Below are 27,839 nucleotides of genomic sequence, written 5' to 3' on the forward strand. Positions count from 1 at the left end.
TGGATATAAGAAACTCTGCATCATTTTGTAAAACAATTTGCCAAGTACTCAACTAATTTAATTCAATCAAAGTTTCTCTTAAATAAGTTTTTCATTCTGATGAATTGGAGAAGTGCAGCATTTTATGCAGTCAGTATATACTAATGATTATTCTGTTATGCCTAAATATGAAACACACTTCAGATTTTAAGTTACATTCTTAGAAGTCTTCAGCTATACTCTTTAGTTACAATTAATTTTATAATTGTGCTATTTCATATTTCTCTTTACGAAGTGAGTATAAGATAACGTGAATCACTTGCAGCAAAATAGGGTACAGGCAGTCCATAGCTTGTGCTTGCCTTAAGCACAGAAGTGAATTTTGCCATATTAAAGGCATTTAGAATATCTGCTGAATTTTGTATAGAATACTAAATAGTATAGTATAGTATAGTATAGTACACTGAATTTTGAGAAATTTTAGTACTTTCTATATGGAATCTCAAAACCAACTCCACCCAGATGCTGGAAGGCAAAGTAAAGTTGCTTTAATTTAATTTAAATTTCTGTCTTAGGGTTTATATTCTCATCTCAATTAGTGTATGTACTAAGCAGAAGTAGCTGCAAACTGAGATTTGAATATACCCATTGCTTTTTGTTTAGCTTTTTAGTACTTGCAGTATAATGCTTTTGCGCTAGTTCTGAATTGGTATGCTACTTGAAAATGTAGAATATGGAGTACATTTGCTTTGCTGAGTTAGAGAATTAAGTGACAATAAAGCATGCATTTGTGTCTAACTTCACAAAATAAAGCATGTCATGCCGTGCTTGATTTATTAGAGAAATAGTAGAAGGCAGCAAACAATCTGAAATCCACTTGCACTTTCAGTTTTGCATGCCTTATGCATATTTCTGGCTGATGGCTTTAAACATTTACTGTATTTCAAATTTCCAGTCCAATTTCATAACTTTTAAAATCTAAATTAGAGTATTTGATATCTTAAATCTCCTCTAAAATTCAATGGCTATTCCTTAGATTCCTTTACCAGGAAAGTGGCAATGAGGCATTTTCAAGAGTACTCAAAACTTCACTAGTATGAAAGAAACATTTCTCATATAATTGAGTTATAAAACATAGCATCAAGTGTCTGTCATTACAGATTCACAACTAATAACAGGCTATATATTTCTATTTCATATAGGATACATTTCAGCTTGGATGGGGTGGACCACTGGTTCCTCCCCTTACCTCTATTGTGGGTACAGTATTTCCCCCTTTTCTACCCTTAATGTGTACAGTCTGACTAATCACTACCTTGTAAACTAAGGGTTAGGAGGAGAGACAACCTCATCTGCAAATCCCAGTACAAGTAGATTCTATATATTCATCCTCCACTGCTTCTCAATTGCTTTAAATCTTAGGAAATAACTCTTTGACATATCAGTGTTAAAGAAAAAACAAGAAAATGAGCAAATGGGTATTTCTTTCAGCTATTTCAAGATTTTTAGTTGTTTTTTAACTGAGATAAATATTGGCTTTCTTTAAAATTTTGAATCTGGCTTTTATATTGTTTTGGAATATCTATGCTTTACTCTGTTACCCAATTTATACCGAATATACTCAAAATAACCTAAAGAAATTTTTGAATATTACTCTTAATACATTAAATACACTCCAAAATACTGTGATCTGAATAGTCAAAACTACAGATATTTATATAACTGCAATTTAAGTTTTTTGTGTAATTTAAAACACCCTATATGTTACAATAAGTAAATCACTGCAAGTGTATACACACAATATATAAAACCCCTTCTTGGAATCTGAATTCAGTCTTCTTTGGCCGTTGTTGGAAACTAGTTTTCATAATTTTTTTATAAAATTCCAGTAAGAGTTTTATCTTTCTTGAGGTTTATAATGTCCTGCAGGAGACATGTGAGTGATATAAAAATTTTGCATTCACTAGACTCGTTAGCACATTAGTTAGAACTACCAGCCTTGCAAGCACAAAGTGCAGGAGGGTGTCACTAATGCAGGGGTTTCTATAGCTGCACTGTAAATGATGCATCAGTAGCAACCATGTTCAGAGTAAGTTTAGCATCTCATCTCACACTTAAGAATTATGTATTTACTCTCAAGGAAGTGAGTCAATAATTTCTGCAAATTTCTCTGAAAAATAGAGGAATATATTTTTTTGATCTAAACATTGTGCACTTGGAAGGACTTTTTGAGGACTGATCTTATTCATTAATTTTGAGTTTTGAGAAGAGTCTATTAGATGTTTTGTGTCTCCTGAAAGGCAATTTAAACATTTACAAACTTTGAAATATGTCTATATAGATGTTCACCAATCATACAGGAAACATCTTAGTATTTTTTAGACTGTAATTCTACAATAAGAAGAGAACTTTTGAAGAGTTACTTTATGTAATTGAAAATTATACCATTTTTTCCAGTTTTGTAGTTGTTGCATCTTACAGAAAACCCTTACTGTTAGGATCAAAATTTTAAAAAAATTTGAATGGGATACATAATATAGTTTGCATTTTAATTGAAAATATTACAGAGCATGTAAAAGTTGATAACATTTCATTAATGGAACAAGGAGGGCAAGTAGTTGGGGTTTTTTTACTGAATCTAGTGAAATACAAAGATACTATTCCCACATCAGATAACTGCTCTGTTTTCATGCTCATGTCTCTTTACAATATTTACCAAGTTTTCTCAAACTAATGGAGTAATTTATTGCTTGGCAGATAATTATTTTATTTTATTTTATAAAACATTATATAAAATTATGTCTTTTTTTCTATATTGTCTTCAAAAGTACTTTTTGCATACTTCGTTTCCAGTGAGAAACAGAATCAGGCTGCTCCAGAACCTCATCTTCTGTTAAATTCAACAGTGTAACTTGCTTTTAGGAGACTGTTACGTGGATAACAAATGCTAGTGTTGCTACTTTAAACAAGTTAAATTTTTTTTATTGAAGCTAGAACAGAACTTCAGAATCACCTAGTTGAACCTCTCTGCTAACAATTGTGGCATTCCAAGATATAAACTCACCACCCAATATTGTGAAATTTCTCCAGCACCAAGTGTTATAAATATCGTGGTGCATTGTTTGAGAAAGTATTTTCCTTTCCTTGAAGACAAAATTCACTATGAGAAGCATTCTCCAGTCAGGTGCACTTGTGCAGTAACAGTTACAGAAAAGTGGAAAATACAGCAATTGTCTTGTTCAGGGAGTGATTTTCTTATCCCCTGAGACCTTTTATCTCTTACTTCAGCTTTATTTGCTCATTATTGTTCAGACTAAGATTTACTTGTAACTCCTTGACAGCTCTCTTTGGTCCTTTCCACCTGCCTGACTTTGCACACTCTCAGTTAAGTCCAACTTTTTTTACAGTCATTGCTTTAAATGGTACTTTTCTAATAATCTTCACCGTATATTCCCAATACAGTCTTCCTTTTACTCAAAAAATTGAAGACACTGTCATAAATAATTTTTTTCAATTGGTTCACACAACGTGCTTCTCATGCCTAACACTGACAAAATTCATTGTTACCTTCCTATTTTTTACTTTTTTAACATTGATTTAAAAAATAGTATAGTCCCTCATAATTTGTATCCCCCAGGGCCTCCACAATAATTTACTTCTTCAAACTTTTGGTTTGCTAATTTTTAGTGATCATGACTTAAAGATAAGCATTAGTTTATATGCGAAAATAAGGAAGTTTTTATATTTTCAAATTTCTTAAACTTTTCTAAATATTTTTCAAAATATTACTTAATTCTGACCTTGCATAATCCTAGGTAATGTCATTAAAAATAAAATATATGAACACACATGGAATTAGGGCAAACTGTGTAGCAAAAGCAGAAACTAGTTTTTTTATTTTATGCCTATTAATGGCAAAATCCATTGATTGCCTGTAATTTGGGTTGGAAGATTAGAGACAGGTAAGAGACAGAGCCAGACTTTTCTCAGATGTGCAAAAATGGCAACAGGACAACAGCTTTAAGTTGGGTTAAGGGAAATTCTTACTTAATAGAAGCAGTTTTAGAGAGTGTTAGGGTTTAAATTTTTTCATCTTGGGGGTGGAGGCGTTTGATTTTCATTTTGGTGGGGCTTTTTGTTTGGGGTTGGGATTTTTTGGGTTGGGATTTTTGTTTTCATTTTTGGTTTATTTTGCTGTCAGGTAAATACTGGAACAATAGCATGTAGTTAGTGGAATATAGATCATACATTCCTATCAACATGGTGCATGGTGTGCCACTCTGATTTTCATTTGTGGGACAAAATTATGAAAATTAGTTTCTTGCAAAAATCCATTGAGACAAAATAGGAGTAATTAATTGAAAATGAGCAAGTTTTAATTACTTAGAATATTCTACATTTTTAGGTTTCTAAAATCTAAAATTTCTCCTCATTCCTCTGTAACGAGTGCTTGGATCATGTCAAGTAGGTTGCAGTTTCTCTCACAGGTACACCCAATTTTCATTTACTGTTGCCTCCACAGCCAGTTCATAGCTGATCTCCAAGCACATGCAGCATGCTTCTTCCCAGAGTACCACTCCAAGCTATTCAATGACAGAATTTCTAGTTTTGAGGTAAAAGAATTATTGCAATTTCTCTCTCAATTCCCTCTCTCTCTTTCTTCCTTTCCTGTTCTGTCCTCATCTGCTAGACTGCAGTATCACAGATGTTTATCACTTGATATAAGCATTGATAAAATGGGATAAATTTTCATTATTATCTGTGAATAAGATTTCCATCTCCAACAGTGTTGTGGAAAAGTACGTATACTTTATCCTTTCACTATAAAGAACTTTAATCCTTTGATAGCCATAGTGTGAATCCACAGGTAGCCAGGGCAACCAGCAGAACGCAGCTCAGATACAGAGAGTAAATTTATTTCATTACCTTGCCAGCAATGCTGGGAGGCAGAGACACATGGGACACAAGGTCCCTTAGGGTTACTTCATCCTGTGGGGACAGGTGGGCCCACAGCCTCCCCCAGTGTATGAAAGGGCTTTGTGCATGCACAGTTTATCACAAGGCTGGGCTTTATTGAGCTCTCTGTCTCCCAGAGGAGGCTCAAGCATGTCTGTGAGAGTGTATTGTGTCTACACAGGAATTTCCTTCTCAAAAAAGGCAGAGGATAAACAACACTAGGCATAATAAATGGAGTTTTCCCGCACTGACATGCTTAGCATTCCCAGTTGCAAGTTTACTTTGAGAGAAACTATTCCCTCCTCACCAAATCTTCCAGTTTAACCTTTCCCTCCCAACAGCCATCTTCAATCCAAACCCACGTATGCACTCAGATGAGACAGGGTATCTTATGTGGGAATATTTTTCCTGTACTGCATTGCCAGTTATCTTCCTTCATGGGCACCTCCAAACCTCACACTAAACAACTGTGGCAGAAATCCCAGAGCCTCTGCTGAGGGTCACTCTTAATCCTCAGCACTGGGCCATGTTTTTATTCTGTCTGCGGCCCCTCAGGTCCACTACCTCCATTCCTTTTGTGACAAACATCTTCAACTGACTCAGCTGCTCCTAAATTAAGCCCCATAAGCATTTCCTCCAATCCTACTGACCTTCTGCTGTGTTATGATTTGTAGAAGAGGCTCCTCTAATTTCAGAAAAAAGCAGTTTCCATCATCAATTTTACAGTACTAGGGAGAGCAGAAAGCCATTATTACAGCATCAGATAGTTAATCTTTTTGATTAAGGGGTGGGGTTTCTTCATGGTCTGCCTCAGATGCTCTTTTGATCCCCTGCCTGGGATAGTTATTGTATGTTAACCTACAGTTACTATGTCCCTTCTTCCCTTGCCTCAGCTCTTCCACAGTTTGAGAGAATACACTTGTCTGTTACTTGATACCCACTTGGTGAAGTCATTGTGGTTTCAGAGTCTTCTTGACTTCCTTGTGTGTTGTCCTCGAGGTCCTTCACTGTGAGCACGTGGTAGATGCAGATCCCGTTGTCCCCTGTGCCTACATCTGTGTCCACTCATGGTGTACCTCCTGCCATTCCAGCAGTCTTACCTGTGTGCTGCACCAAGAATCCAAACACTGCTCACTTCTCCATCTCTCACTGCAAATGTTCTCTCGGGCAGCTCTTTGGGAACTTTTCCTATTTAAGCATAAAATTGCAAAGTTGATACCTTCCAAGTGGAGGCAAATAAATTACTTCTTAATTTTGAGTAGAAAAATGTTCCACACACATTCCTGTCATCTCCCTTTCCATCCCAAAAATGGTAACTTCCTCCTCGTTTGCACCAGGATGAGAGTTAGGAACTTTTTCACAGAATCTGCAAAAGTCATGGAAAAAGTGGATATGGACTACTAAAGATTTTTCCTTGTTTGTTTACAGATTTCAGGAGGCTCTGATATATCCATTACTCAGCTCCAATGTAGGAATTCCTGGAAAGTCTGTGACAGCTGAGGTGTCAGGATCCATGGAAAATACTTTCCCCTGGCAACTAGAATACATGTATATCTCACTGTGTTCAGCTATGTCTCCCACAGCAGGGCTCAATCTAGTAAAGCTTCCTTATATTCTGTTCATACAGCAGGGATAAGCTGGTGTTTTGTACAATCCTCATTCTACATATATATGAACAGTTCTGACAGCAAAACTGATTTTTTTGTCCAGTTTGTACCGTTTTCTTTGGAGAGTTTTTCAAAAGAAGATACAAACAGCAGCCATGAAAAATGCTTGGATTACTAAAGATAGGACATAAAATTAGTATTGCAGTAATTCTCTTATATATTAATCTGATATTGGAAGATGTTACATAAATTCAAACGTGAAAAATTGTATATATGTATATGAGATACTGCTTTATTCTAGAGGAGACATGATTTCCCACAATGATATTTTTTTTCTCCCTGGATGAATGTTGACTGAAATGTAAAATAGTCTAGAGCTCCTTTGTCTTTTTAGGAATAAGATGTTGCTTCTCACTTGTTCTTATTGCTGTTCCACCTACCTGAAGCTATAGGAAGGTGAACAAGCAGAATGAACTTGGGCTTTTGCAGCTTTTCTCACTGGAGTCAGCCTGACCAGCAACATCCCAGCCTTGAGGAAATGCATAGGTAATTTATGAAACCAAAGAAACAGCTATGCAAACGTCTTTTTCCAATTCACTGGCATTATATTCTGTATCAAGAAATAACAGAAAATAGGCCTGAGAGAACAGCCCCTTTAAAAAGAAAAAATACATTTTGAATCATGTATATTTGATCTAGATTTAAAGACCAAACAAAAAATAAAAGCTGTAGTTGCCAACATTCTTTTAACCTTCTACAGACTCTTTCCAACAAGATGAGAACGGCAATATTTATTTGCTAAATTAACTCATTAAGAAATGCTAATTGACCCCTTTTCTGCATTCAGTTTACTTTTCAATTGGTTCTCCCTTTCTTCTGTCCATTTGCTGTAACTTATGTGTGTTGTCTGTGTATGTATGGGTGCAATCTTGGATATATATTAAGTTAATGTCCTGGTTATCCTGAAGATACCCCAGCTAATTCCCAAAGCAAATATTAAAAAAAAAAGTAAAACAGAAAAACACTGTTAAGGCAATTACGTCCAACTGTATGTGTTGAAGAAATTAAAGATCTCTTGCTAAGGAGAACTTTACAGTCAGCCAAGCATCTGACCAATGTGTAGCAATACAGTTTTACATTAATAAATATGATAGCAGTAAGGCTCAACACTTGTTGAGGAAGAAAAATCAAACAGAAAAAAAATGCAAACACAAAACAACTTCTAAAAGTTTTAATTTTCTTTTCTTCTTTTCTTAAAAAACCTTCCAGGGGGACTGGATAGCTCAAGGGGTTGGTAATAGGATACAGAGCCTTTCATCTCTAGGTCACCAGTTCGCATCCAGGCCAGGTCAGTAGTGACCAAAAATTATTACCATTTGATGGGTTTTCAGTGACCTGTATGAATTAAGTTGTTGGAAGCATTGTTGGAACAGTTGCTGGAAGCTGTTCTCTTTTTATCCAAGAAGATGTGGCTGATCTTTCCATAGTCTCAGTGGTGAGACTGCATTACCTGTTCATCTAAAGATTATCAAGTGCAAGATGCACTGATGCATTTTGCAGAAATCCTTTTTTCTACAACTATTATCACTTCATAATTGTTGTAACAGTTATTGTTGCTGTTATTATTCTGCTGCCTGTTCTGGATCTGTGCTGTGGTTCAATGGATGTCAGGGTTGTTATAAAGGTAACTGCTACAGGCACTCAATTTTTGCAAAACCATTCTTTGTGTGAGCAGAGGTAAACTTAATTCATTTGAGTTGCAGAACTAAATCCCCATCTTTCTTTCTTGACATCTTTATTTTCAGGTTTTTCATCAAGACTAAACAGAGGAATTCAATCAGTGTAACACATCTGGAACATTTTTATGAGTAGGGGAAAAAAAGACAAACACTAGCTGGCCTAGAATTTCAAAGCAGCAATAGAATAGTGCAGTGTCATAGATCAGGTCAGACTTGGAACAAATTTCAGAATTTCTAATTCCATTTCTAATTTTTATGTTGTTCTCAATTCCATGCAGCTAAATAGCAACAGATTTATTAGTGGGATCTTTTCATCACCAAAAATACAAGCAATATAAAAAAAAAATAAGAAAGTGTTACATTTAAAAAATAAAATAGTGGTTTTGTAGAAGAAAAGGATTATTCTGCTACAGAAAGATCCCATTTCTACTGTCTGGCAATGGAGGAGAACATTCTAATTGAAAAGAAAATATGCCCTGAAAACAACATTTCTACCCAAGATCTCTAAACAGGTCCTAATTGCTGGCCATATAATTTGGGAGGAAAAGGGGAGGAGGGTGCTGAGTGACAAATAACACAACCACAATATTCCTCTTACAAAGGCCTTCTAGAGGCTGTGAAATACAGGTAGTAAGACTGAGCAGTTCTGAGCTTGCTCACAACTATGTTGGTGGTAGGGAGAATGCATCAATATTGCAGGGAACAGAGACGGACTAAGACAACTTAATGTACTCCAATATCTATGCCAATCCTTTCCTGCCTTGCTGCAGAACTTAGATTACTGAAAGTCAGAACCCTACTTCATATTTTACATTCCTACCAGGTCCCAAAAGTTTACAGAAGAAAAAAGTGTAAACTTTTAAATAAAATATAACTTGTAAATGAGAAGCTGGAATTGGATACTTAAGGAAAAATAATTGCTCATCACAAAAGTTTTGATAGGTTTGACAGACACATGTGATTAATTTCTGTATATATCAGAAAAATGCACCTTTTTACTACAAAAGATATATTGACATCTTGCCTGCAAATATCTGAGAAGGTAATCCCCCCAAAAGTAATTCAAAATGCAAAATCAGAAGCCCTAATTATATCCTTTTTTAGATAAATGAAGGGTATTGCTAACTTAATTCATGAAACAACAAGACTGGAGCTTGAAATAAATTATGTTGATTCAAGTAGACACATATTGCAAACCTGTCTTGCTTTCGTATACAAAGAAATTAATCTTTGTTATAATCTTGCATGGAACAATAAGGCAATAAAGTGATGTCTTTAATTCGCGCATAATTCTTTTATGTAGAGCTTAGTTTCTAGATTCATGGCATTTGTATTTCCAGCTTAAATTTCAAAACTATGTTGATCAAATCTACAAGTCGCCATTTTGCTTTAAACATTTTTAAGCTATAATTTTATTCATTTTTAGAACTTTATTACGTCTACATTTTTCATTTAGCACTTTTTTTTTATGTAGAACAAGTCAGTGTCAGGCATCATCTTACTACTGCCAAATGTTCTCTTTTGTTTTTCTATTAATTATTTTCATTATCTCACTTATTTTCTTTTCATTACATGTACTAATGTTAATAATTTAAAGGAATGGTGCAATGCTACAGTTATTAATATGCTGTGCTTTAAATTTTATAGTATTAGTTTCTGAATAAGCATTTATAAAGGAATGGTGAAACAGTATACAAAAATGTATTGCTGTAAATATGCTTATACTCTTTTCTCTTTCCCCCTGTATTTGTGTACTAGGTGGTTGTGAATGCCCTTTTAGGAGCAATTCCATCCATCATGAACGTGCTTCTCGTTTGTCTTATATTCTGGCTAATTTTCAGCATCATGGGAGTAAATCTGTTTGCTGGGAAGTTCTACTACTGTGTTAACACCACAACTGATGAAAGGTTTGAAGTCGACCAAATCAACAATTTTAGTCAGTGCGAGGAACTCATAAAAAACAATCAAAGTGCCCGATGGAAAAACGTGAAAGTAAACTTTGATAATGTAGGATTTGGGTATCTTTCTTTACTTCAAGTAGTAAGTGATCACTCTTTATCTACCTTTTCCTGTTTATAAGCAGTAGTGAAAAGCAATTCTAGCAACAAAGAGACAAAACATTTACCTGATGATTTTTATCTGTGACTTAGTAGTTCTGCTACATGGGTAATTGATTACTTTTTTCATCATAAGCAGCAAGTAGAGTCTACTATGATGAATAAAGAATCCTCAGGACATCTAATGAAATAACTTCCTATTTATGACTCCCTTAGTCCTTTAACCGCTTCTAACTTTTAAAGTTTCTAGAATTACCTGGAATGATATTCAGGTATCTAAACATTTTAAGTTTTCCTGTTGCTGGGGAAAAAAAATCTCCATAGGTGTGATTAAGTCACAAAGAATTCCAGGTAACAAATCTCATCTCAGGTTTGTGGCTGCCACCAGGGCAGATCTAATCTAAAAAGCAATTCCTCATTCAGAAGAGAAATAAGAAAAGAAAAATAGCACTTGATACTATAATCTATGAAATATTTTCATGATACTTCTGTGCAAAAGGACCTCATAGAGTTTATTTAGCAAAATCTGAGGGAAGAAGAAAGAAAAATATGCAGAGAGGTACTAGAAGATTATGCCTTCAATATAAAAAATTTGAAGGCACAACACTGTCTATCTGTGTATTGTGAAGCAGCTACCAATCTCACCCAGCTTTAATCAAGAAAATGCTGGACTTTTACCTATGTTGTGTACCTTCAGCAATTTCTATGCTTTTTTTTTTTTGAGGTTACTATCTAAATCTGCAGTATCTTATGTTTAATTTTTGTTGTTTTTAAATAAGTTTCCAGATTTTATGTTGTTTATACAAAATTTCAGTAAGACAAATCATTAAAATGAAGCAGTGGTATGGACATTGTCCTGCACAAGATCTAAAACAGAAGTTCCGAGCAATGGGAACTGCCTCTCCCAGATAATACAGCATCTTACCTGTGAGACTGATAAGTCTGTCCATTTAAATTTCATTATGATTCCTCACTTTACTGTCACATCATGAAAGAGTGGAGAGGACCAATAGTATTAAAGAAATAATATACTGAACTGAATACAATTTGATTTTGATAACTGAAGACTTTAAGTACTTACTTTCTTTGCCTTCTTTATGAAGTCTGCTCACCCAGGGAGTCAGAATGCTTCATTACAGGTGTTGAGGAGGAACAAGACATCAACAGAACTCTTTCCAAGTAGCTTGCAACTGTCCTTCTAGTAGTAACCTATTCTACTCTGGGACACAAGTCATTATTCCAGGTTTCAGTATCCTGGCTATGCATAGATTATTTCATCTTCTATTTATTGAAAAGACACAAATATTTCCTTACATGAAGGCTTAGATTCTTAAATTATTGGATTTTTTGGGAGGCAAATGAGGAGAAATTTGCCAATCATTCCCACAATTCCAAAGGAAAAATTCATCTAGACTTACCACAGAGAGACCTAGCTCACATGGAGGACAAGCATGTTAGTTTGTGCAGTATCTACAATGTAGAGATCTTACAAGAGCATGAGACCCCCACATAATGATGGAGGATTTTTTGTGTGAGTAGAATGTCCATGACAACAGCACTTAATTTTTCTGTATTGCTAAAATGCTTGTAAAGTCATCGAGAACTTTTTGTGTGACGTAGCAGAAAAAACAGGGGCATTTCTGTCACTGAACAAAACATCATCCCTGCATCTTTTAGGGTTTGGTAAGTAAGCCAGTAGGAGTGATTTTGCAGTTATGGAATCATAAGATCCCTAAGACTGAGAAAGAATAATATCAGCTTGACTTTCACTTAATGTATTGAAGTGTAAAGAATCTATGTTTTTTCACCTTCAAGAAAACAAGGCCACAATTCATAACTGTTTGAGATTCTTACATTGCTTTCTCAATCAAAAAAGATTGATAAGGTGATTTTCTATTTGATATATAAAGTACTTTGGATCGAACTCTAGAACAGGCCTCCAAAGCCATCATGTCAAAACAAACATGAGACTTGAATAGGTATATCATAGCCCTAGATATTCCTGTCCTTCCTAAACAGCTTGCAGCAATAGAAAGAAGACAAAATGCTAAAATATTACTCAGAGGTACACATTACTGTGTCAAAAACAAAGATAAAGCTATTGAACATTTAGCAGTTGGCCTAACATTATATACTGAGTCTGAAAAATCTGATTATAAAACCATGGTTGCAAGTGGATATGCTTTCTGTTTGCCTAAAGTGAGCATTAATGGCCTTTCTACTCAATTCATTTGGTTCTGCACCTCAACAACCTCAGGCACAGATGTTAGTAGTGCTGGACCTGAGAAATAACCCCAGGGAGGTCAATGTCATTTTTCTAAAACAATTTCTGTGAAAAGTATCAGTGCATGAATAACTGATACAAGGCCAGGAGGCTAGAAAATAAATACAGAAAGCTTCCTCTTATTCTTCATTATTTCTATTCTCCATTCTGCCCTCTGGCTCATGCCCTTTGAGTCATCCAAAGAATGCTGTAAATCCCTCCAGCTTTTCTGGGTTACAAGAACCATAACCTTACTATCTGTATCACAAATTGGAGTGAATGCTAATGGAACTTAGAAACATTTTTAAGACAAAAAATCAAAATGAAAACAAGCCAAAAGAACTTCAAACCAAGGCACTGAGGGCCTTATTATTCTGGGAAAAACAAAAATGAAAAACTGTGAAACTTTTTTTAATGTCTCTTGCTGTATATGGGTCTGTTCATCACAGAAACCTTTTTTTTTTAAGTGATATGGAAAAGAAACATATCTATTTCACACAGAAACACTCAAAAGCAGAGAGATAATTTCAGAAAGAAGTATTCTGGGCTCAAAAAATGCAAATGTGTGATAGTGACTTTAAGCAAAAGGAACTCTCTAACAAGCTCTTTCTTGAGTTTACTCAGCAGTGCTGGTGAATGACTTTCTTGAATGAGGAAAAGAACATTACCTAATTTTTCATTGACATTTCCTGTTTTTCTTTTCTTTCATGGAAAGAAATCTTTGTGTGGAAAATCTTTAGTATTATAGCAATGTTATAATTCTTTCTGCCCAAAAATACAGCCTAACAATACATGTCATTGATAAAAACAAGTTTTATGGACTTTGTTGATCAAACAAAGAATTCTGTTTTCCAGAATTCTTACATAGTTTGAAGTTGGAGTAGAATTATTCATGCCATCAGTCATATAAGTACACATTTCTTATGTAAGATTATTTTTCTTCTATAATATAGCATAGATCATATTGTTTTATGTAGATCTTCAAGATTCTTTTTTTCATTTCTTGGTCTGAACTTGCTTGAGTATTTCTCTGTCCCTAAAGAGAAGCATCAAAGCAGAGACAGATCTGCTGGAGAAATTCTCTTCACAATTGTCATGCACCACTGAGTGAAGAGGAAGAGGTTGGTGTACACAAAATGATGTGGCATCTGCCCTGATAATTTTATGGCCTTATGCCTTTTTATTTGAACGTAGTATTTGGATTCCTTGGTAAGTAAATCTCCCAGAGGCCTGCTTTTATCCTGGTCACCAGGATAAAATGTGGCAAACGAGCCACAAAGCACAATATTATACTCTACTGCTACTAATATCAGTAAGCCAACACATCTCTTGAAGTGTATGGTAAAAAAAAAATCAGAAGCTGAATTCTAAGACCTAAACTTTAGGGTACTTTCAAAGTTCCAACAGGTTAGTATTTTAAAAGCAAGATGCTATTGTATCTCCAAGTGGGAACGTGAATCTTCGTGGTGATTTTTTCTGGTAAAGAAATTGAGTGGTAAAACTCCAGCATGACTTACAACTTCATGAGAAATTATTTATCAGAGGGAAAGAAATCTATAATTTTTTACTAATAGTAAAAGAGATGGAGGATTTTTGTTTTGTTGTTTTTTATAACTACATTTGAATCTGCATTTGAATGTGTGTCATTGAAATCTCCTTGGCAGAAAAAAAAAGCCTTTGGAACAGATGCTGACTTCAGTTATACTGCTGTCATCTTTGAAATCAATTAATTACTCCTGATTTAGTGTCACTGAGAATATACAATATATTTTATATGGGAATATGCAAAATGGAAACTAATAATTTGATCTCTTTGTCATTTCCTGTGTCATTTTCTTTCAGGATACAAAAATACACAAATGATATTTTATTTCTCTTAAAGAGAAGACATTGCAGATAAATATAAGCAGGTCTATGCACCTACAGTAGAAAAATGCTTTCACTGAATGGGATATCTTGACTCTCTTTCTTAATTTCTTCAAAATTTTTAATATCTTAGAGTTTTATGAACCTCATTTTGGAAATCATAAGATAGCAGTATCTTATATTTCTACTTTTCCACCCCGCACTCTTTTCAAGTTTCCTTTTTAACAACAACAACAAAACCAATAATAATAATATAGCTCAGTTCAGCAGAGCTCTATTCTGCTCTATTTCCTATCACTTGTTAAAGGGTACTGTTTGTTTATAGTGCAGTACTTTAGTGGTGATGGTGAAGCTTAATGTTTTAAAATTAGTCTATCTTTTTTCATTGACTCTGTTTAGTCTAGGCTACAGTAATACATTTGCAAAAAAATCAAAAATTATTCTGTTTTGCCTGGAGAATGATATGCAAAGATCATCATGAGTCTGAATCTGAGGCAACAGCACACATTTTGCACAAGTGCCACTCCATCATTCACATCATCTTTCTGAAGTAAAAGTCTGCCCAATATTTTCATATGGTCTTTCAGACTGAAGTGCTCATTTCAAGTCATGATATTCCAACAAATATAAATAGGACAGGACAGAAGCAAAAGTAGCACTGTAAGACATGATGTAATCATCTTGCCCTATTTAGACCTTTTAGATGGAATACTGAATCCTGTTTTGGTTGCCATTGCAAAAGATTAACTAGTGCAACAGAGCTCAGAGCAAAATAAGGAGAGTGATCAGAGTTCTGGAAAACAGGAGTTGCATGGGAAGATTGAAGGAACAGTGATCACTACCTAAAAAAGAAGGACAGCCACAATCAATTTGCAAAAAGTAAGAGATGCTGCATGAAGGTGATTCCTGGAGTTCTCCAGATATGTAATGGCTATGACAAGTGAGTCTTAAATGGCAACAGAAGGATGTAAGCATTAGGAAATAATAAAAGGAAGTGCCAGAATACATGCTTTTTATAAAACTGTGGTGTGTTCACCATTAAAAGCCTTAGAGAACAAGTTAAGCATGTATTAGTAATTACATAAATAGACCTTATCTACCTCCTTATCTACCTATCCCTTGCAGTCCAGGTATTCCGCAAGGACTTTAAATTCTTCAGCTGACTGCTACTTGTTTCAGATTTATTCTTGATTTATTGGTCCTTTGACACTACATTTTGATTTCACCATCATACTGTTAGATGCCTGAGCTTTGTATTTTCCGTGTTGACGCCAAGATGTGAAAGTTGCTGTACATTGGATTCTCATCTAAGTAAAATCATACTCTTTTCAGTATTCCACTGTTCCAAAAGTGTAAAGGACCTTTCCTTTGAGAGAACAATTTCTTCTCATTTTAAGTTCACTTTGGGGTGATGCCAAACTGCTCCATGTCCTGCATAAAAAAAAGGGTTTTTGAAACTTCCACTAGAAATGAAACCTGAAGATGACGGTGATACAGTAAAAAACATGGATGAGTGTTCCATTCCTGATTGTATCCTGCAACTGGTTTCTGTGGCAAAGAAAATGAAGGAAGCAATGATCTGCAGTCTTGTTTTGCAAAATTGTAATGAGGATTAAACAGCATAGAATTATTTCCTTTTTTTGCTCTATTTTTGGGCACAACTGGCCAAAAATTTCTACTTGGAGATGTTGCTTTAAAGGGACATCTAAAAGGGAACTAATTGCCACAACAGAGTAAATTACTTTCTGTTTCAAACATTCTCATGAAGCAATCTACACCTCACGGTCAAATATAAAAATTTACAGAATTTGGGCAGAGGAAATACCTCCAAAATTTCAATAAATGCCATCATTTATGAGGCATATTAAATATTCAATGCACACGAAATACTTCCTATTACTTTATCTCAGAATGTATGAGACATCTAGGCTCTGGAAAGCACAAATATATTATATTTACAGTGAGCAAAGAATTACTAAACTAGGTAAAATCTTTCAATGTATAGTCTGATTACAGAAAAATACCTTTTTTGAGATGATCAAATTTTTAGTTCCATTTTGTTGCCACCTTTCTGACTTGGGATGGAGGAACTACATATTAGTCTTAACTGGTGGCAACTCAGTTACATAAGGCTCTACACCCAGCTGTACATAGCTCTTGCAGTTGACATCATTTGATCAACTAAAATGCCTTCTATAATTTTTGTTAATTAGAAATTAGAAATAAATTAATCATGCTTACTGTTTAAAATGTTCATATCTAATACAAAGTAATGGGATACACAGCAGTATATCCGATGAGCAGCTGAATACAAAACCAAGAAGCAAAACACTTTGGAAATCTAATGCTACTAATTATTCCTGGTGCTGTACTGAGTTGCTGGAAATTATTAAATGAATTGTCTTTAGAATGCTTAAATAGGTGTGTACTGTTTACAGGCTACATTTAAAGGCTGGATGGATATTATGTATGCAGCTATTGACTCAAGAGATGTAAGTACTGCAAATATTTTAAATTATCTTTTTTTCCCTGAAGTCTATCTACAAGTCCTAAACAAGCAATTGTATCCATACAATAGAATGAAAAATGAGTATGAGATTCGTGGTAACAAAATGTGGGCAACTGAATGCAAACTACCAGGTGCTATCAGCAAGAGGTAGAATAGAAAAAAAATATATTAATATAGGTGATAGGAATATTGTCCAAATACAAAATATTGGTGGCACTTTGTGCAAGGTTGCCACTTTTTTGGTTGAAATTTTCACATGAACTCTTAGGAATCATACTTCTCTTTTTTTTCCCCTTAGGTGTTAGATCAACCCAAGTATGAAGACAACTTGTATATGTACTTGTATTTTGTCATCTTTATAATTTTCGGGTCTTTTTTCACCCTGAATTTGTTCATTGGTGTCATTATTGACAACTTCAATCAGCAAAAAAAGAAGATAAGTATTGTGTTATTTCTCTTCTAAAGATATTCTAAAATAATGCAATTTTGCAGGTGCATAATATATGGAAAGTACCCACACAGCTTGTTCAAAATTGAAAAAGCTGCAGTATGTTATGACAAAATCATACCTGCAGTATTCGTTAAAGTCATAAGATTTTTCATTTAGTGAATGGGACAGATTCTTCTTTTGTCAATTCCCAGTTTAGTCTTCCTCAAGTCATCTTCTTTTTCATGACTAAATTTCATGAAGTCTTCCTGCATGATCCAAGCCCTTAATTAGGTCCCTATATTAAAGCACTCATAATTTCTTGGAGTTTTTTCCTTCTTGTTTTTAGTTATTCTCTGAGCACACACACAAAAAAAAAAAGCTAGCTGAAAAATAATTACATCATGCAATTAAAGATGATGTTTTAATGATCCCAAGTATTCAAATTCTACTTTGTGGCACTGAAAAATCTGAAACTCTATAGAGCAGGAGTGGTTTGTAACTATTTCAGGACCTTTTTTTTTATCCTTTCACAGTGCAGATGTAGATAATCTCACTGGTACAGATTGTCTGAGTAGGAAATGCTCACCTTTAAAATGATTTTCTGTAAATAGATAAAGCAATGAAAGCTCAAGGACCAAAGCAGCTATGAATTACAAGTTTATTTTTACTTAACTGGCCTGCATCACTTTCTTTGGGTTTATGTTAATAATGAGAAATACTAAACAAGGTTTCTGGATGCTGTACATGCAGAAATGTAGAGGTAAATGGTCAGGGAGCCTGTCCAGCTTATGGTCCATGCATTCCCACATCTTCAAGCTTCCCACACAGTCACCCACAAGGGGCTGTATCCAGTCCTATGTGTGCATTGGCATTCCTGGAATTAGGTGTCTGCAAGTATCTCTTATCTAGGAAAAATTTTCTTCAAGAGGTATGGGAAGCTGTCTCTAACACAAGGTTACTATGGATTTTGATTAGAAATATGAAAGACCCATTATTCCTTCTTTATCTTCACTGTCAGACTTCAAAGGCAGGTTCATGCTTTTGCTAAACAGAACAAAGAACTAATCAAAATAAAAGATTTAAGAGAGCATTTTGCTGTTAATAGTACCAATCTTCAATCTTCAGCAAAGTTTCTCCAAAGTCTGATAATACATCTTCTCAAGAACCTTAAAGACTTTGGGGCCCCAATGCTAATGTGATTGCTAAACTAGAGATACCTAAAGCTCATTTCTATACTGACAACCTGACTTTGTCTTTTTCCTTTGTTTCACTACATTGACAGTTCAGAAGTGACAGTATTGAGCAGCCCAGAATATCTGAACTTATCTCAAATACTCTTTACTGTATCTCTTACTATAAAAGAGAAGAGGTAATAGAAATGGGTTCTTGGAGTTCCCGGAAAATAACTGTAAAAAGATGTTGCTTGCATTTTTTTCTTGTTTTGAGCAATACAGTAATGGATGTCCAGATTTCTAGACTAAATGCTTAAATTGTAGACAGATGCATTTGATAGCTAAGAGATTTTTCCCGATTTAATCTCCTTGATTTTTGAATCACTCAGTTTTCTCAGCACTGCATATAAATGTGATTATAACCATTTCTGATTTTATGTTTTTACTTTGGAGGTCAAGACATATTTATGACAGAAGAGCAGAAGAAATACTACAATGCTATGAAAAAGCTGGGATCCAAAAAACCACAAAAACCTATACCAAGACCAGGGGTAAAATTATTTATACACATCAGATGAACAGCTATTTACAAGGAGTTTTATTGATACAGGGAGAGTAGAAATATGCCAATTGAAAGTTGTCAGTAACCAGGGCATTAGTCAGCAGAAATGGAAAACAAAAATAAAACAAAAAAATATTTTTCACTTACAACTATTTTATATATGAATATGCAACACAGCAGGCCAAACTAAGTTGTTGTATTTGAGTACTCAATTAGTAACTAGTGTACAGTAGTTACAATTTTATTGAAGTCTTATAAGCCTTACCGCATGTGGTTTTCTACTTTCTTCTAACAGGAAAAATAAATAAATTACAGTTTGTACTGGATGTTTCTTTATTCTTTCTTCCTCAGAATAAATTCCAAGGAATGGTCTTTGATTTTGTGACACAGCAAGTATTTGACATCAGCATCATGATTCTTATTTGTCTTAACATGGTTACCATGATGGTAGAAACTGATGACCAGAGCGAAGAAATGGAAAATATTTTATACTGGATAAACCTCGTGTTCATTGTCCTTTTCACTGGAGAATGTGTTCTGAAACTAATTTCACTTCGCCATTACTACTTCACTATAGGCTGGAACATTTTTGATTTTGTGGTTGTCATTCTCTCTATAGTAGGTAAGTCTTGTTAATTAAACTAAAAGGAAGGTAAAATGAACAGGAGGTGAACTTTTACTTGACCAGAGCTATGTGGTGAGCTTTTGCCATCGCAAGATTTACAGCCAAGTCATTCAACTTTACATTTTAATTTGTAATTTAGCTAAACCAACCATCAAAACTGTTATAATCATCCAACATTTATTGCACCTGCAAATATTAAGTATAACTGCTAAAACAGAAATTATGCCAGTGTAATCTACAGAAAATCGTTAATTGCTACACAAAAATGCCAATTTTAAAACTGTGCTTCTAAATTTCTATTGTGATATGGAGATTAAGCGGTAATGTACCTTGGTTTTCTTTTCTTTTTTTTCTTTTTTTTCTTTTTTAGGAATGTTTTTGGCTGAGATGATTGAGAAGTACTTTGTATCTCCCACACTATTCAGAGTCATCCGGCTTGCCAGGATCGGTCGAATCCTGCGCCTCATTAAAGGCGCTAAGGGAATCCGCACTCTGCTTTTTGCTTTGATGATGTCTCTCCCTGCCTTGTTCAACATTGGGCTGCTTCTCTTCCTGGTCATGTTCATCTATGCCATATTTGGCATGTCCAACTTTGCCTATGTCAAGAGAGAAGCTGGGATTGATGACATGTTCAACTTTGAAACGTTTGGCAACAGCATGATCTGCCTGTTCCAGATCACCACGTCCGCTGGTTGGGACGGTTTGCTCGCCCCAATTCTCAACAGTGGGGAGCCAGACTGTGACCCCAACAAGGCTCATCCAGGGAGCTCTGTGAAAGGTGACTGTGGCAACCCTTCTGTTGGGATTTTCTTCTTTGTCAGCTACATTATCATATCCTTTCTGGTAGTGGTGAACATGTACATTGCTGTGATTTTGGAGAACTTTGGTGTTGCTACTGAAGAAAGCGCTGAACCCTTGAGTGAGGATGACTTTGAGATGTTCTATGAAGTCTGGGAGAAGTTTGATCCTGATGCAACGCAATTCATGGAATTTGAGAAATTGTCTGATTTTGCAGCAGCACTTGAGCCTCCTCTTCATCTACCCAAACCCAACAAAGTCCAGCTCATTGCAATGGATCTACCCATGGTGAGCGGTGACAGAATTCACTGCCTTGACATCTTGTTTGCTTTCACAAAGCGTGTTTTGGGGGAAAGTGGGGAGATGGATGCCCTCAGAATACAGATGGAAGATCGGTTTATGGCATCCAATCCTTCTAAAGCTTCCTATGAACCAATTACAACTACATTAAAAAGAAAACAGGAGGAGGTGTCTGCTGTCATCATTCAGCGTGCTTACAGACGTCACCTCTTAAAACGAACAGTAAAACAAGCTTCCTTTATCTACAACAAAAATAAAACTGAAGGTGGGGCTGGTCAGGGTATGAAAGATGAAATCCTTATTGACAAATTACATGAAAACTCATTTACAGAGAAAACAGACATAACCGCATCAACAGCAGTTTGTCCGCCTTCTTATGATCGTGTAGTAAGGCCAGTCAAAGAAAAGCATGAAAAGGAAGATAAAGATGGTCAGAAATAAGAGCAAATAGTGAGAAAAATCATATATGTGCAAAGTAGTTCATAGCCTGTAAGGATCTTGTGTTTGTGTCAACAGGACTCCTGAAGGAGGTCTATGCCAAACTGACAATTTTTACAAATATACTGTACATTAAAGGTCAGTGCCTATTAAAAGACAGTGACCCCTTGTCAGTGACTGTGACTGTGATAAGAAGAAACAACCTTGACAGGAGGTTACTGTTCTCACTACCAGCTGACACTGCTGAAGAGGAGAGAAAAATGGCTACACAGACTGTAGGGACCAGTTAAAGGGGTGTGAAACCAAGTATTTGTGTGTTTAGCATAAAACAATATGGTAACTCTATCCACTGTTTGCATTTCAACTGCCACATACTTCATATTTTTACAAAATCTGTGTTGGTGGATTCATCTTGTTTTTATTCATATGTTGTTTATTATATGTGACTATTTTTGTAAATGGGGCTTCTGTTGGGGAAGGGAATTAAGTACACCTTTACAGGTACAAGGGCCAGGTCTTCTATTATACAACTAATATACACACAGAAATTATTTGCATGAAGGCATGCTGCACTTATAGATCATGCATGAAAATAACATTAAGTCACAAAGAACAACAGATTTTTTTAGCACAGTGTTTCTGGAAAGGAATAACAGACTTTGAGGTGCTTAATTAATGTATTCATGTTGTTTCATGTTCAAACAAGTCTTAGTATGCCTGTAAAGTCCTCTACCACTCACAAAAATAGTAAATATGGTTTACTTTTTGCACAGACCATTAAGTTTCAGAACGTGCAAACTTCTTCCTAGGTCTGGAGTCACAGATTTTGTCTTTGTCAAATGTCTTTCTGCATACGAATACCAAATGAATCTGCCTCAGCCCACCAAATTGATCAAAAAGAGCCCTCTATAAAGTTGTTCTGCTTTATCCTGCAGTATTGTTTAGCCATCTTCAGCTCTCAGTAAGGTTGATGTTGTACACGTTAATGAAAAGCCCTCTGCTATGTAAATAATTTTTAACCTGTGGTGCATGTTTGAGCAAACAGATAATGACTTTAGCACATTTATTGCATCAAATATGTACCACAATAAGTGTAGTGTGCAAGCATTCAACAGGTAAAATAATGTATTATCTACCATTATAGATAGTTTGGATGCAAACAGTGCATGTTTATATTGCCTATGCTGCTATTCCTTTGACTGTCCAGGATTCTAAAACATGGGAAGCCATACATCAGAGCTAAATGAAATAAACTACTCAAAAAGACCTCATTCCTCCATACCATTGAGCAATATTTTGCAGCTGTTTAGGAGCTTATTTGTTTTACATTTCTGAATTTTCAGTGAAAGGCATATAGTGTATATCCAAACTGTACAGATGTTGAAAACTACTAAACCTGTTGAAAATAATGTTAGGATTTTATAAGCAAATATAAATACTGTAAAAATCATTTTATTTTATTTTTCAGCATTATGTACATAAAACAAGAACTGAATTTTATCTTCAGGTTAATGTCACAACATTTTTGTTACTTTCAATCCATAGCACTTTTTCACAGAAGAACTCCAGAGAACAAGACATAACTAAGTGAATGAATAATTGTAGGATCTTACTTTTTACAGTATTTGCCAACATATAAATAATTTCTGCGAAATAAGTTCATAATTTGCTTCTAAAAAGCTAAGCTGTTTTTTTTATTTTTGCAGATGGGAAAATGGTCTAAACTTCAAATTGAATGTCTAAGCAGTGCCTGCATCATAAGTTTTCAGATACAACCTTTCTTTCAGAGAATCCTGAATCTTTTCTCATGTTTACTCACGGATTTTTTTCATTCATGCTGCACTAGAACAGTTCTAAATATTATCTAGGGTCCACAATATTTTTTCACAAAGAGAAAGTAGCAAAATTGTATAATCCAATCCATCAGGACATTTTATGTTTCTTACACAGGAAAATTAAATATAGATTACTTTTATTAAAATTATTGGCTAAATCTGTATTAGTGAACTGCATGCAGGAAAATGCTATTACCCTAACTGATGCTAAAGAACATTAATAATGCGTCAAAATAATAAAGATTACATTTTTTATTGTATGTTCCTTTTGTGTTTATTGTCTGATATTAACATAAAGAAGGGGATGCTTTTAAACCGCAGAATGAGAGGATACTGAAAACCTCTACAGCAGCTATACTGTTGTTCCATGTAAGAAAATCCCTGGGATTTGCTTGTTAGTCACTAATTAGGAATTTCTTACTTTGTTAGTCCCTAATTAGGAGTTTATTACGTGAAGTGTGTTAGACAGTGAGCACGATGCTCCTGCATGTATCGGTAGCTCTGCCCTGAGTGAGTCCATGCAGCAGCTCCATGCAGTGGGTGCACAGCCACCCATACCAGAGCTGCCCTCAGTGTGTCCCAGGAGGCTCTGAGCACTCACAGGAATGAGAACTGAGTGTTCAAGAGTTTACAAAGACAAAATGAGGACAGAAAATAGGACTAGATCCATGACATTCCCCAGCTTGGGTTGAGAGCCAGTTTATTCTTGCTGGGTGCTGTTCACAAACAGGCTATAGAGCATCTCACAGGTGAGTGCATTTCTGAAAAAGATGAAATGGTGAAATGGTGTTGGAATGAATACATCATTGGTCTTTTCCTCAGGAATTTTAAAAATCACTCTGGAAGCACCCCATTCCCAGAAGCAACAGGGGAAAACCAAATGTATCTGGAAAGTGGGCCTGTTCCTTATTCTTTATCTTTGCTTCAGTGAATTTCTCAAAATATTCATTTTACATGTTTACATAATTTTATATTGCATTTTCCTACAACTTACAATGAAAACAATCACAGATGAGTACTGAACTCCACATGAAACCAGTTGATGAGCAGCTGTAGTCTGTATGCTTGCTTAGTGGCTAATGCAGAAATAAAATTTCATAGCATTTTCCCTGAAATTCATCAAAAATTTTTCAAGAGAGGGAAATTTTTCTCTGTAAAATTTTTGTGAAATACATTATGAAAAAAGAGGTCTACAGCTTTGATTCAAAATACCTAAGTATCAAAATGAAAAGGTAAGTATTTTCAGATTAATATGTGGACAGGATATGGCTTAAATGGTTTCCTTAAAAAGTATGTAAAAACTCCCAATTTGTTTCTCATACCTCTAATAGATTTTAAATATTACAGAATCCTAAATGGTGCTTCAAAACAAAACAAGCAGAGCTTAAACACAGCAGGAAAAACAGAGGATTGTCTTGGCCAACAAGGAAAGCCAAGAATGCTCATCGCATAGTGCTTCTTTGGCACCTTCCTGATGGAATGAGAGTTTGTGATACCTTCCTGACAGGTTGAGAACTTGTGACAAAGGAACTGCACGTGTGATGGACTTGCTAGGAAAGGCCACTCTGAGCACCCTGTGCCAGAAGAGCCAAGCCAAGCCTCTCCTACAAACTCCGCACAGGTTGGGTTCCGCTCCTTGTCCCTGGTGGCATCACTGCCGGCTTTCCTGGTGGACAGACTGTGCTCCCATTCCTTTGGAATGCTCTTTAGCATCCTCTCTTTCTGGCGTCTAGAAATTATGGCTGAGGGTGTTTCACTTCCAGAGGAAAACCCTAATTTTACTTGTCTTGCAAGTCTCCAGAAGGAATGAAACGTGGAGTGGGTGTTTCTGATTTCACCTTATCGCTATTGTATTTCTAAGAGAAGTGCCACGTAACTTGAAGTGCTCAGTTACACTATGAAACGTATGGAATGTGAGCCGCTTACTCGTACGTTCGGCCACGAAAAGCAAGGACACAAACACATCCGCAAAGCGCCCGTTCGCCATCCCGGCTGCGAGCGCTCCCGAGGCACGGCCGCCTGCGCGCCGCCAGGGGGCGCCACGGCGCCGGCAGCCTCCCTCCCGCCCGCTGGCGCTGGCTCGGGCTCGGCCCGCGGCTCCCGCCGCCGCCTTCCAGGAGTTTCTCTTCCCGTGTCTCTCCCGCCTCCTTCCCACCCAAGCCAATGGCAGGGCGCCGCCCTCACCCTTCCGGAGCCCCCCCGCAGTGGCGTCGGGTAGCGACCATGGACGCCGAGGTGCAGCAGGTGGGCACCACCGCCGTCCCGGCCCGGCGGAGGGAGCGGCTGGGGAGGAGGGAGGGATGGGAGGGGCCGGGGGTGCCGGGCGGGAATGCGGGCGGCCGGGACGAGGCCCATGGGCGCGGTGTGCCCGGGGCCGTCCCGGGGCGAAGCGTTGGCACCGGTGACCCGCGGCCGCTTCCCCGCAGGCGCTGCTCAATTACTACTGCCAGGAGGGGCTGTTCCAGCACGCCCGGGCCGCGGCGGACGAGGCGCTGGCACGGCTGGGCGCGGAGCCCGTGCTCCTCTTCTACCGGGCCTACGGCGCGCTGAGGGCAGGTAACGGGGCGGGCCGCGCCTCCCGGAACGCTGGGCTTTCCAAAGCATCCCAAAGCTCAGCCCTTTGTCCGCTGGGCGGGGAAAAGCGGTGTTGGGTAGTCTGAATGTGTGCCGTGTTGAGTGAATTACCCGTGTGTTAGCATTTGTCACCGCTCCTCCGCAGTGTGAATGAAAGTGATCTAGATAGCATCGTATCAAAGTAAGAAATAACAAATATTTTTCTTTTTAATGGTTTCATGACCATGGGTTAGGTAAATGGGTTCCTTGGAGGGAATTTGAGCCCTGCCCAAAGTCACATTGCGTTTGTTTGGAAACTCACTAGTGTCTCCCAGCTAACAGCTCTTCCCTTCAAAGCAGCTGTGTTAGTTTTGTTGATCCTCTGTCTCAGGGAAACTGACAGCTAATACATAATGGGTGGGATCTCTGAGTAAATTATACTGTTCTGAGAAGTTTATTTAGCAGCATGTATATTCCAAGGATGTCAGAAATATTAACAAGTAATCGAACATGGGGAGGGCTGAGACAAGTCTAGGAAGGTGTGCTGGTTTTGAGGGAGTGTGTCTATTCCCAAACTCTTAGATGTTTTTATGTAAGAATCCTGTCATTTTTCAAGATACTGGCTATTTTGCTAGTGTTAAAACAGTCACACAAATAAGGTAAAAATACTGGTTATATAAAGAAACAAGAGCAAAAAGAGCTGCTTAATGCCCTGTCTAAAACAAGAAATAGGATTTTCATCTTTCTGACAGTTGGCAGAATTAGTTGGCATAATTCAAGTTCTTTGCATTGAGATGCTCTTTTCTTTCCTGTTGTTTGAAAGACTGTTTGAAAGACTTGCACAAACAAGTGAAATTGGGTGTATGCATAACGAACAAAAGCATGGAAGAAAAAAATAGAAGTGAAAATTTAAGTCAGACTGATGTTTGATGATTATATTCTTTGTCTTGAAAAGTGTGATAGCTTATTCTGTGCTTTTTTTAAACTAGGTGATGTCCAAGAAAGTATTCGACAGCTGGAGTCTATTAAAAACAAACCAGAGGTGTCACTTTGTACAATGATGGCTCTGATTTATGCCCATAAAAAGAGCCCTAATCCAGGTATGCCTATTAAGACATTCTGGTTCATGTTTTAGACAGCTCTGTGTGAAGGCCTGAGGGTTGCAGGCTAATTCTGCCTAAGTTAAAAAGGTTTACTCTGGCTTTGCATTTGACGTAGGATCTAGTACTGAACTGAGTGATGCTTACCAGGATTGTAGACAAAATACCAAACCACTAAACTCTGAAGCATAAGAGTGAATGTTAAAATAAAACAGACCCACACACAAAATCTTACTTATCCACTGTGATAAAGAATCTTTGAAGGAAAAAAAAATTGAATCAAGCTTCTTGTGATTGTTGTTCACTCATGTCTGATATTTGTAGTTTTCAGTCAACTTGAAAAGTCTTTAAAGCCATGCCATTTCTATCTTTTAAATTATTCTGACCATATAAATGGAGAAAATAATTTTGTGAGTTTTGGCATTCCTTTCTCCAGTCTAAAAGCTGTAACAATTTTGTTAGGAATTACATTCTCAAAATAAGAGCTGGTTTATCAGGTACATTGAGTGGTTGTTAAATTATTGCTGCAGTATCTTTCTCACTATGGAGGTTTATAGGTGCTGCTGAGAGCTTGTTAAATAATTTAATGTGAAACAGCTCTAACTAATGGCATTACTCTTATTCAAGTCCCTGAGGATTAATATTGCAGGACAGCAAAATTATCGTGGATCTCAAGACTCTGAGAGTGAGAGCCTTTCCCTCATTCATTAGGTGTGTCACCATTGTCACAGCAGCAGATCAGGTTAGCCAGGCAGCTTCTGCCTTTCCCAGTGCCTGGCTGGGTCTGATCCCCTGGGTGTCCTGTAGGTCTGATCCCCTGGGTGTCCTGTAGGTCTGATCCCCTGGGTGTCCTGTCCTGATCCCCTGGGTGTCCTGGTCCCCTGGGTGTCCTGGTCCCCTGGGTGTCCTGGTCCCCTGGGTGTTGCTGTGTGATGGCACTCTGTAACCTGACCCATGACCTTCCCTGACACCAGGGTCAGTTTTATAGGCCTGTAGTTTCCCAGATCTTCCTTGCTGCCCTTCTAGATGGACCTCAGGTTGGCTAACCAC

At 36.7% G+C, this 27,839-nt stretch overlaps 2 protein-coding genes across 4 annotated transcripts in view; both read left to right on the forward strand.

Annotated features, from left to right (window-relative positions):
* The window catches only part of LOC132075317 (sodium channel protein type 1 subunit alpha), an 88,581-nt gene extending 65,185 nt beyond the window's left edge, over positions 1–23,396 (forward strand). For all 3 annotated transcript variants that reach the window (XM_059475620.1, XM_059475617.1, XM_059475619.1), the window contains 6 exons: positions 10,040–10,321; positions 16,906–16,959; positions 17,275–17,412; positions 19,025–19,129; positions 19,492–19,762; positions 20,136–23,396. In XM_059475620.1, the coding sequence (XP_059331603.1) occupies positions 10,040–10,321; positions 16,906–16,959; positions 17,275–17,412; positions 19,025–19,129; positions 19,492–19,762; positions 20,136–21,304 (2,019 nt within the window). In that variant the 3' untranslated portion in view covers positions 21,305–23,396. The remainder of the gene's footprint in view (positions 1–10,039; positions 10,322–16,905; positions 16,960–17,274; positions 17,413–19,024; positions 19,130–19,491; positions 19,763–20,135) is intronic.
* A 1,903-nt stretch (positions 23,397–25,299) lies between these two features.
* TTC21B (tetratricopeptide repeat domain 21B) overlaps positions 25,300–27,839 on the forward strand; it is a 35,638-nt gene continuing 33,098 nt past the window's right edge. The window contains exons 1-3 of the mRNA XM_059476345.1: positions 25,300–25,380; positions 25,563–25,692; positions 26,679–26,789. Coding sequence (XP_059332328.1) covers positions 25,300–25,380; positions 25,563–25,692; positions 26,679–26,789 — 322 coding nt within the window. The remainder of the gene's footprint in view (positions 25,381–25,562; positions 25,693–26,678; positions 26,790–27,839) is intronic.

The sequence above is a fragment of the Ammospiza nelsoni genome, chromosome 7, assembly GCF_027579445.1.
Source record: "Ammospiza nelsoni isolate bAmmNel1 chromosome 7, bAmmNel1.pri, whole genome shotgun sequence".
Lineage (NCBI taxonomy): Eukaryota > Metazoa > Chordata > Aves > Passeriformes > Passerellidae > Ammospiza > Ammospiza nelsoni.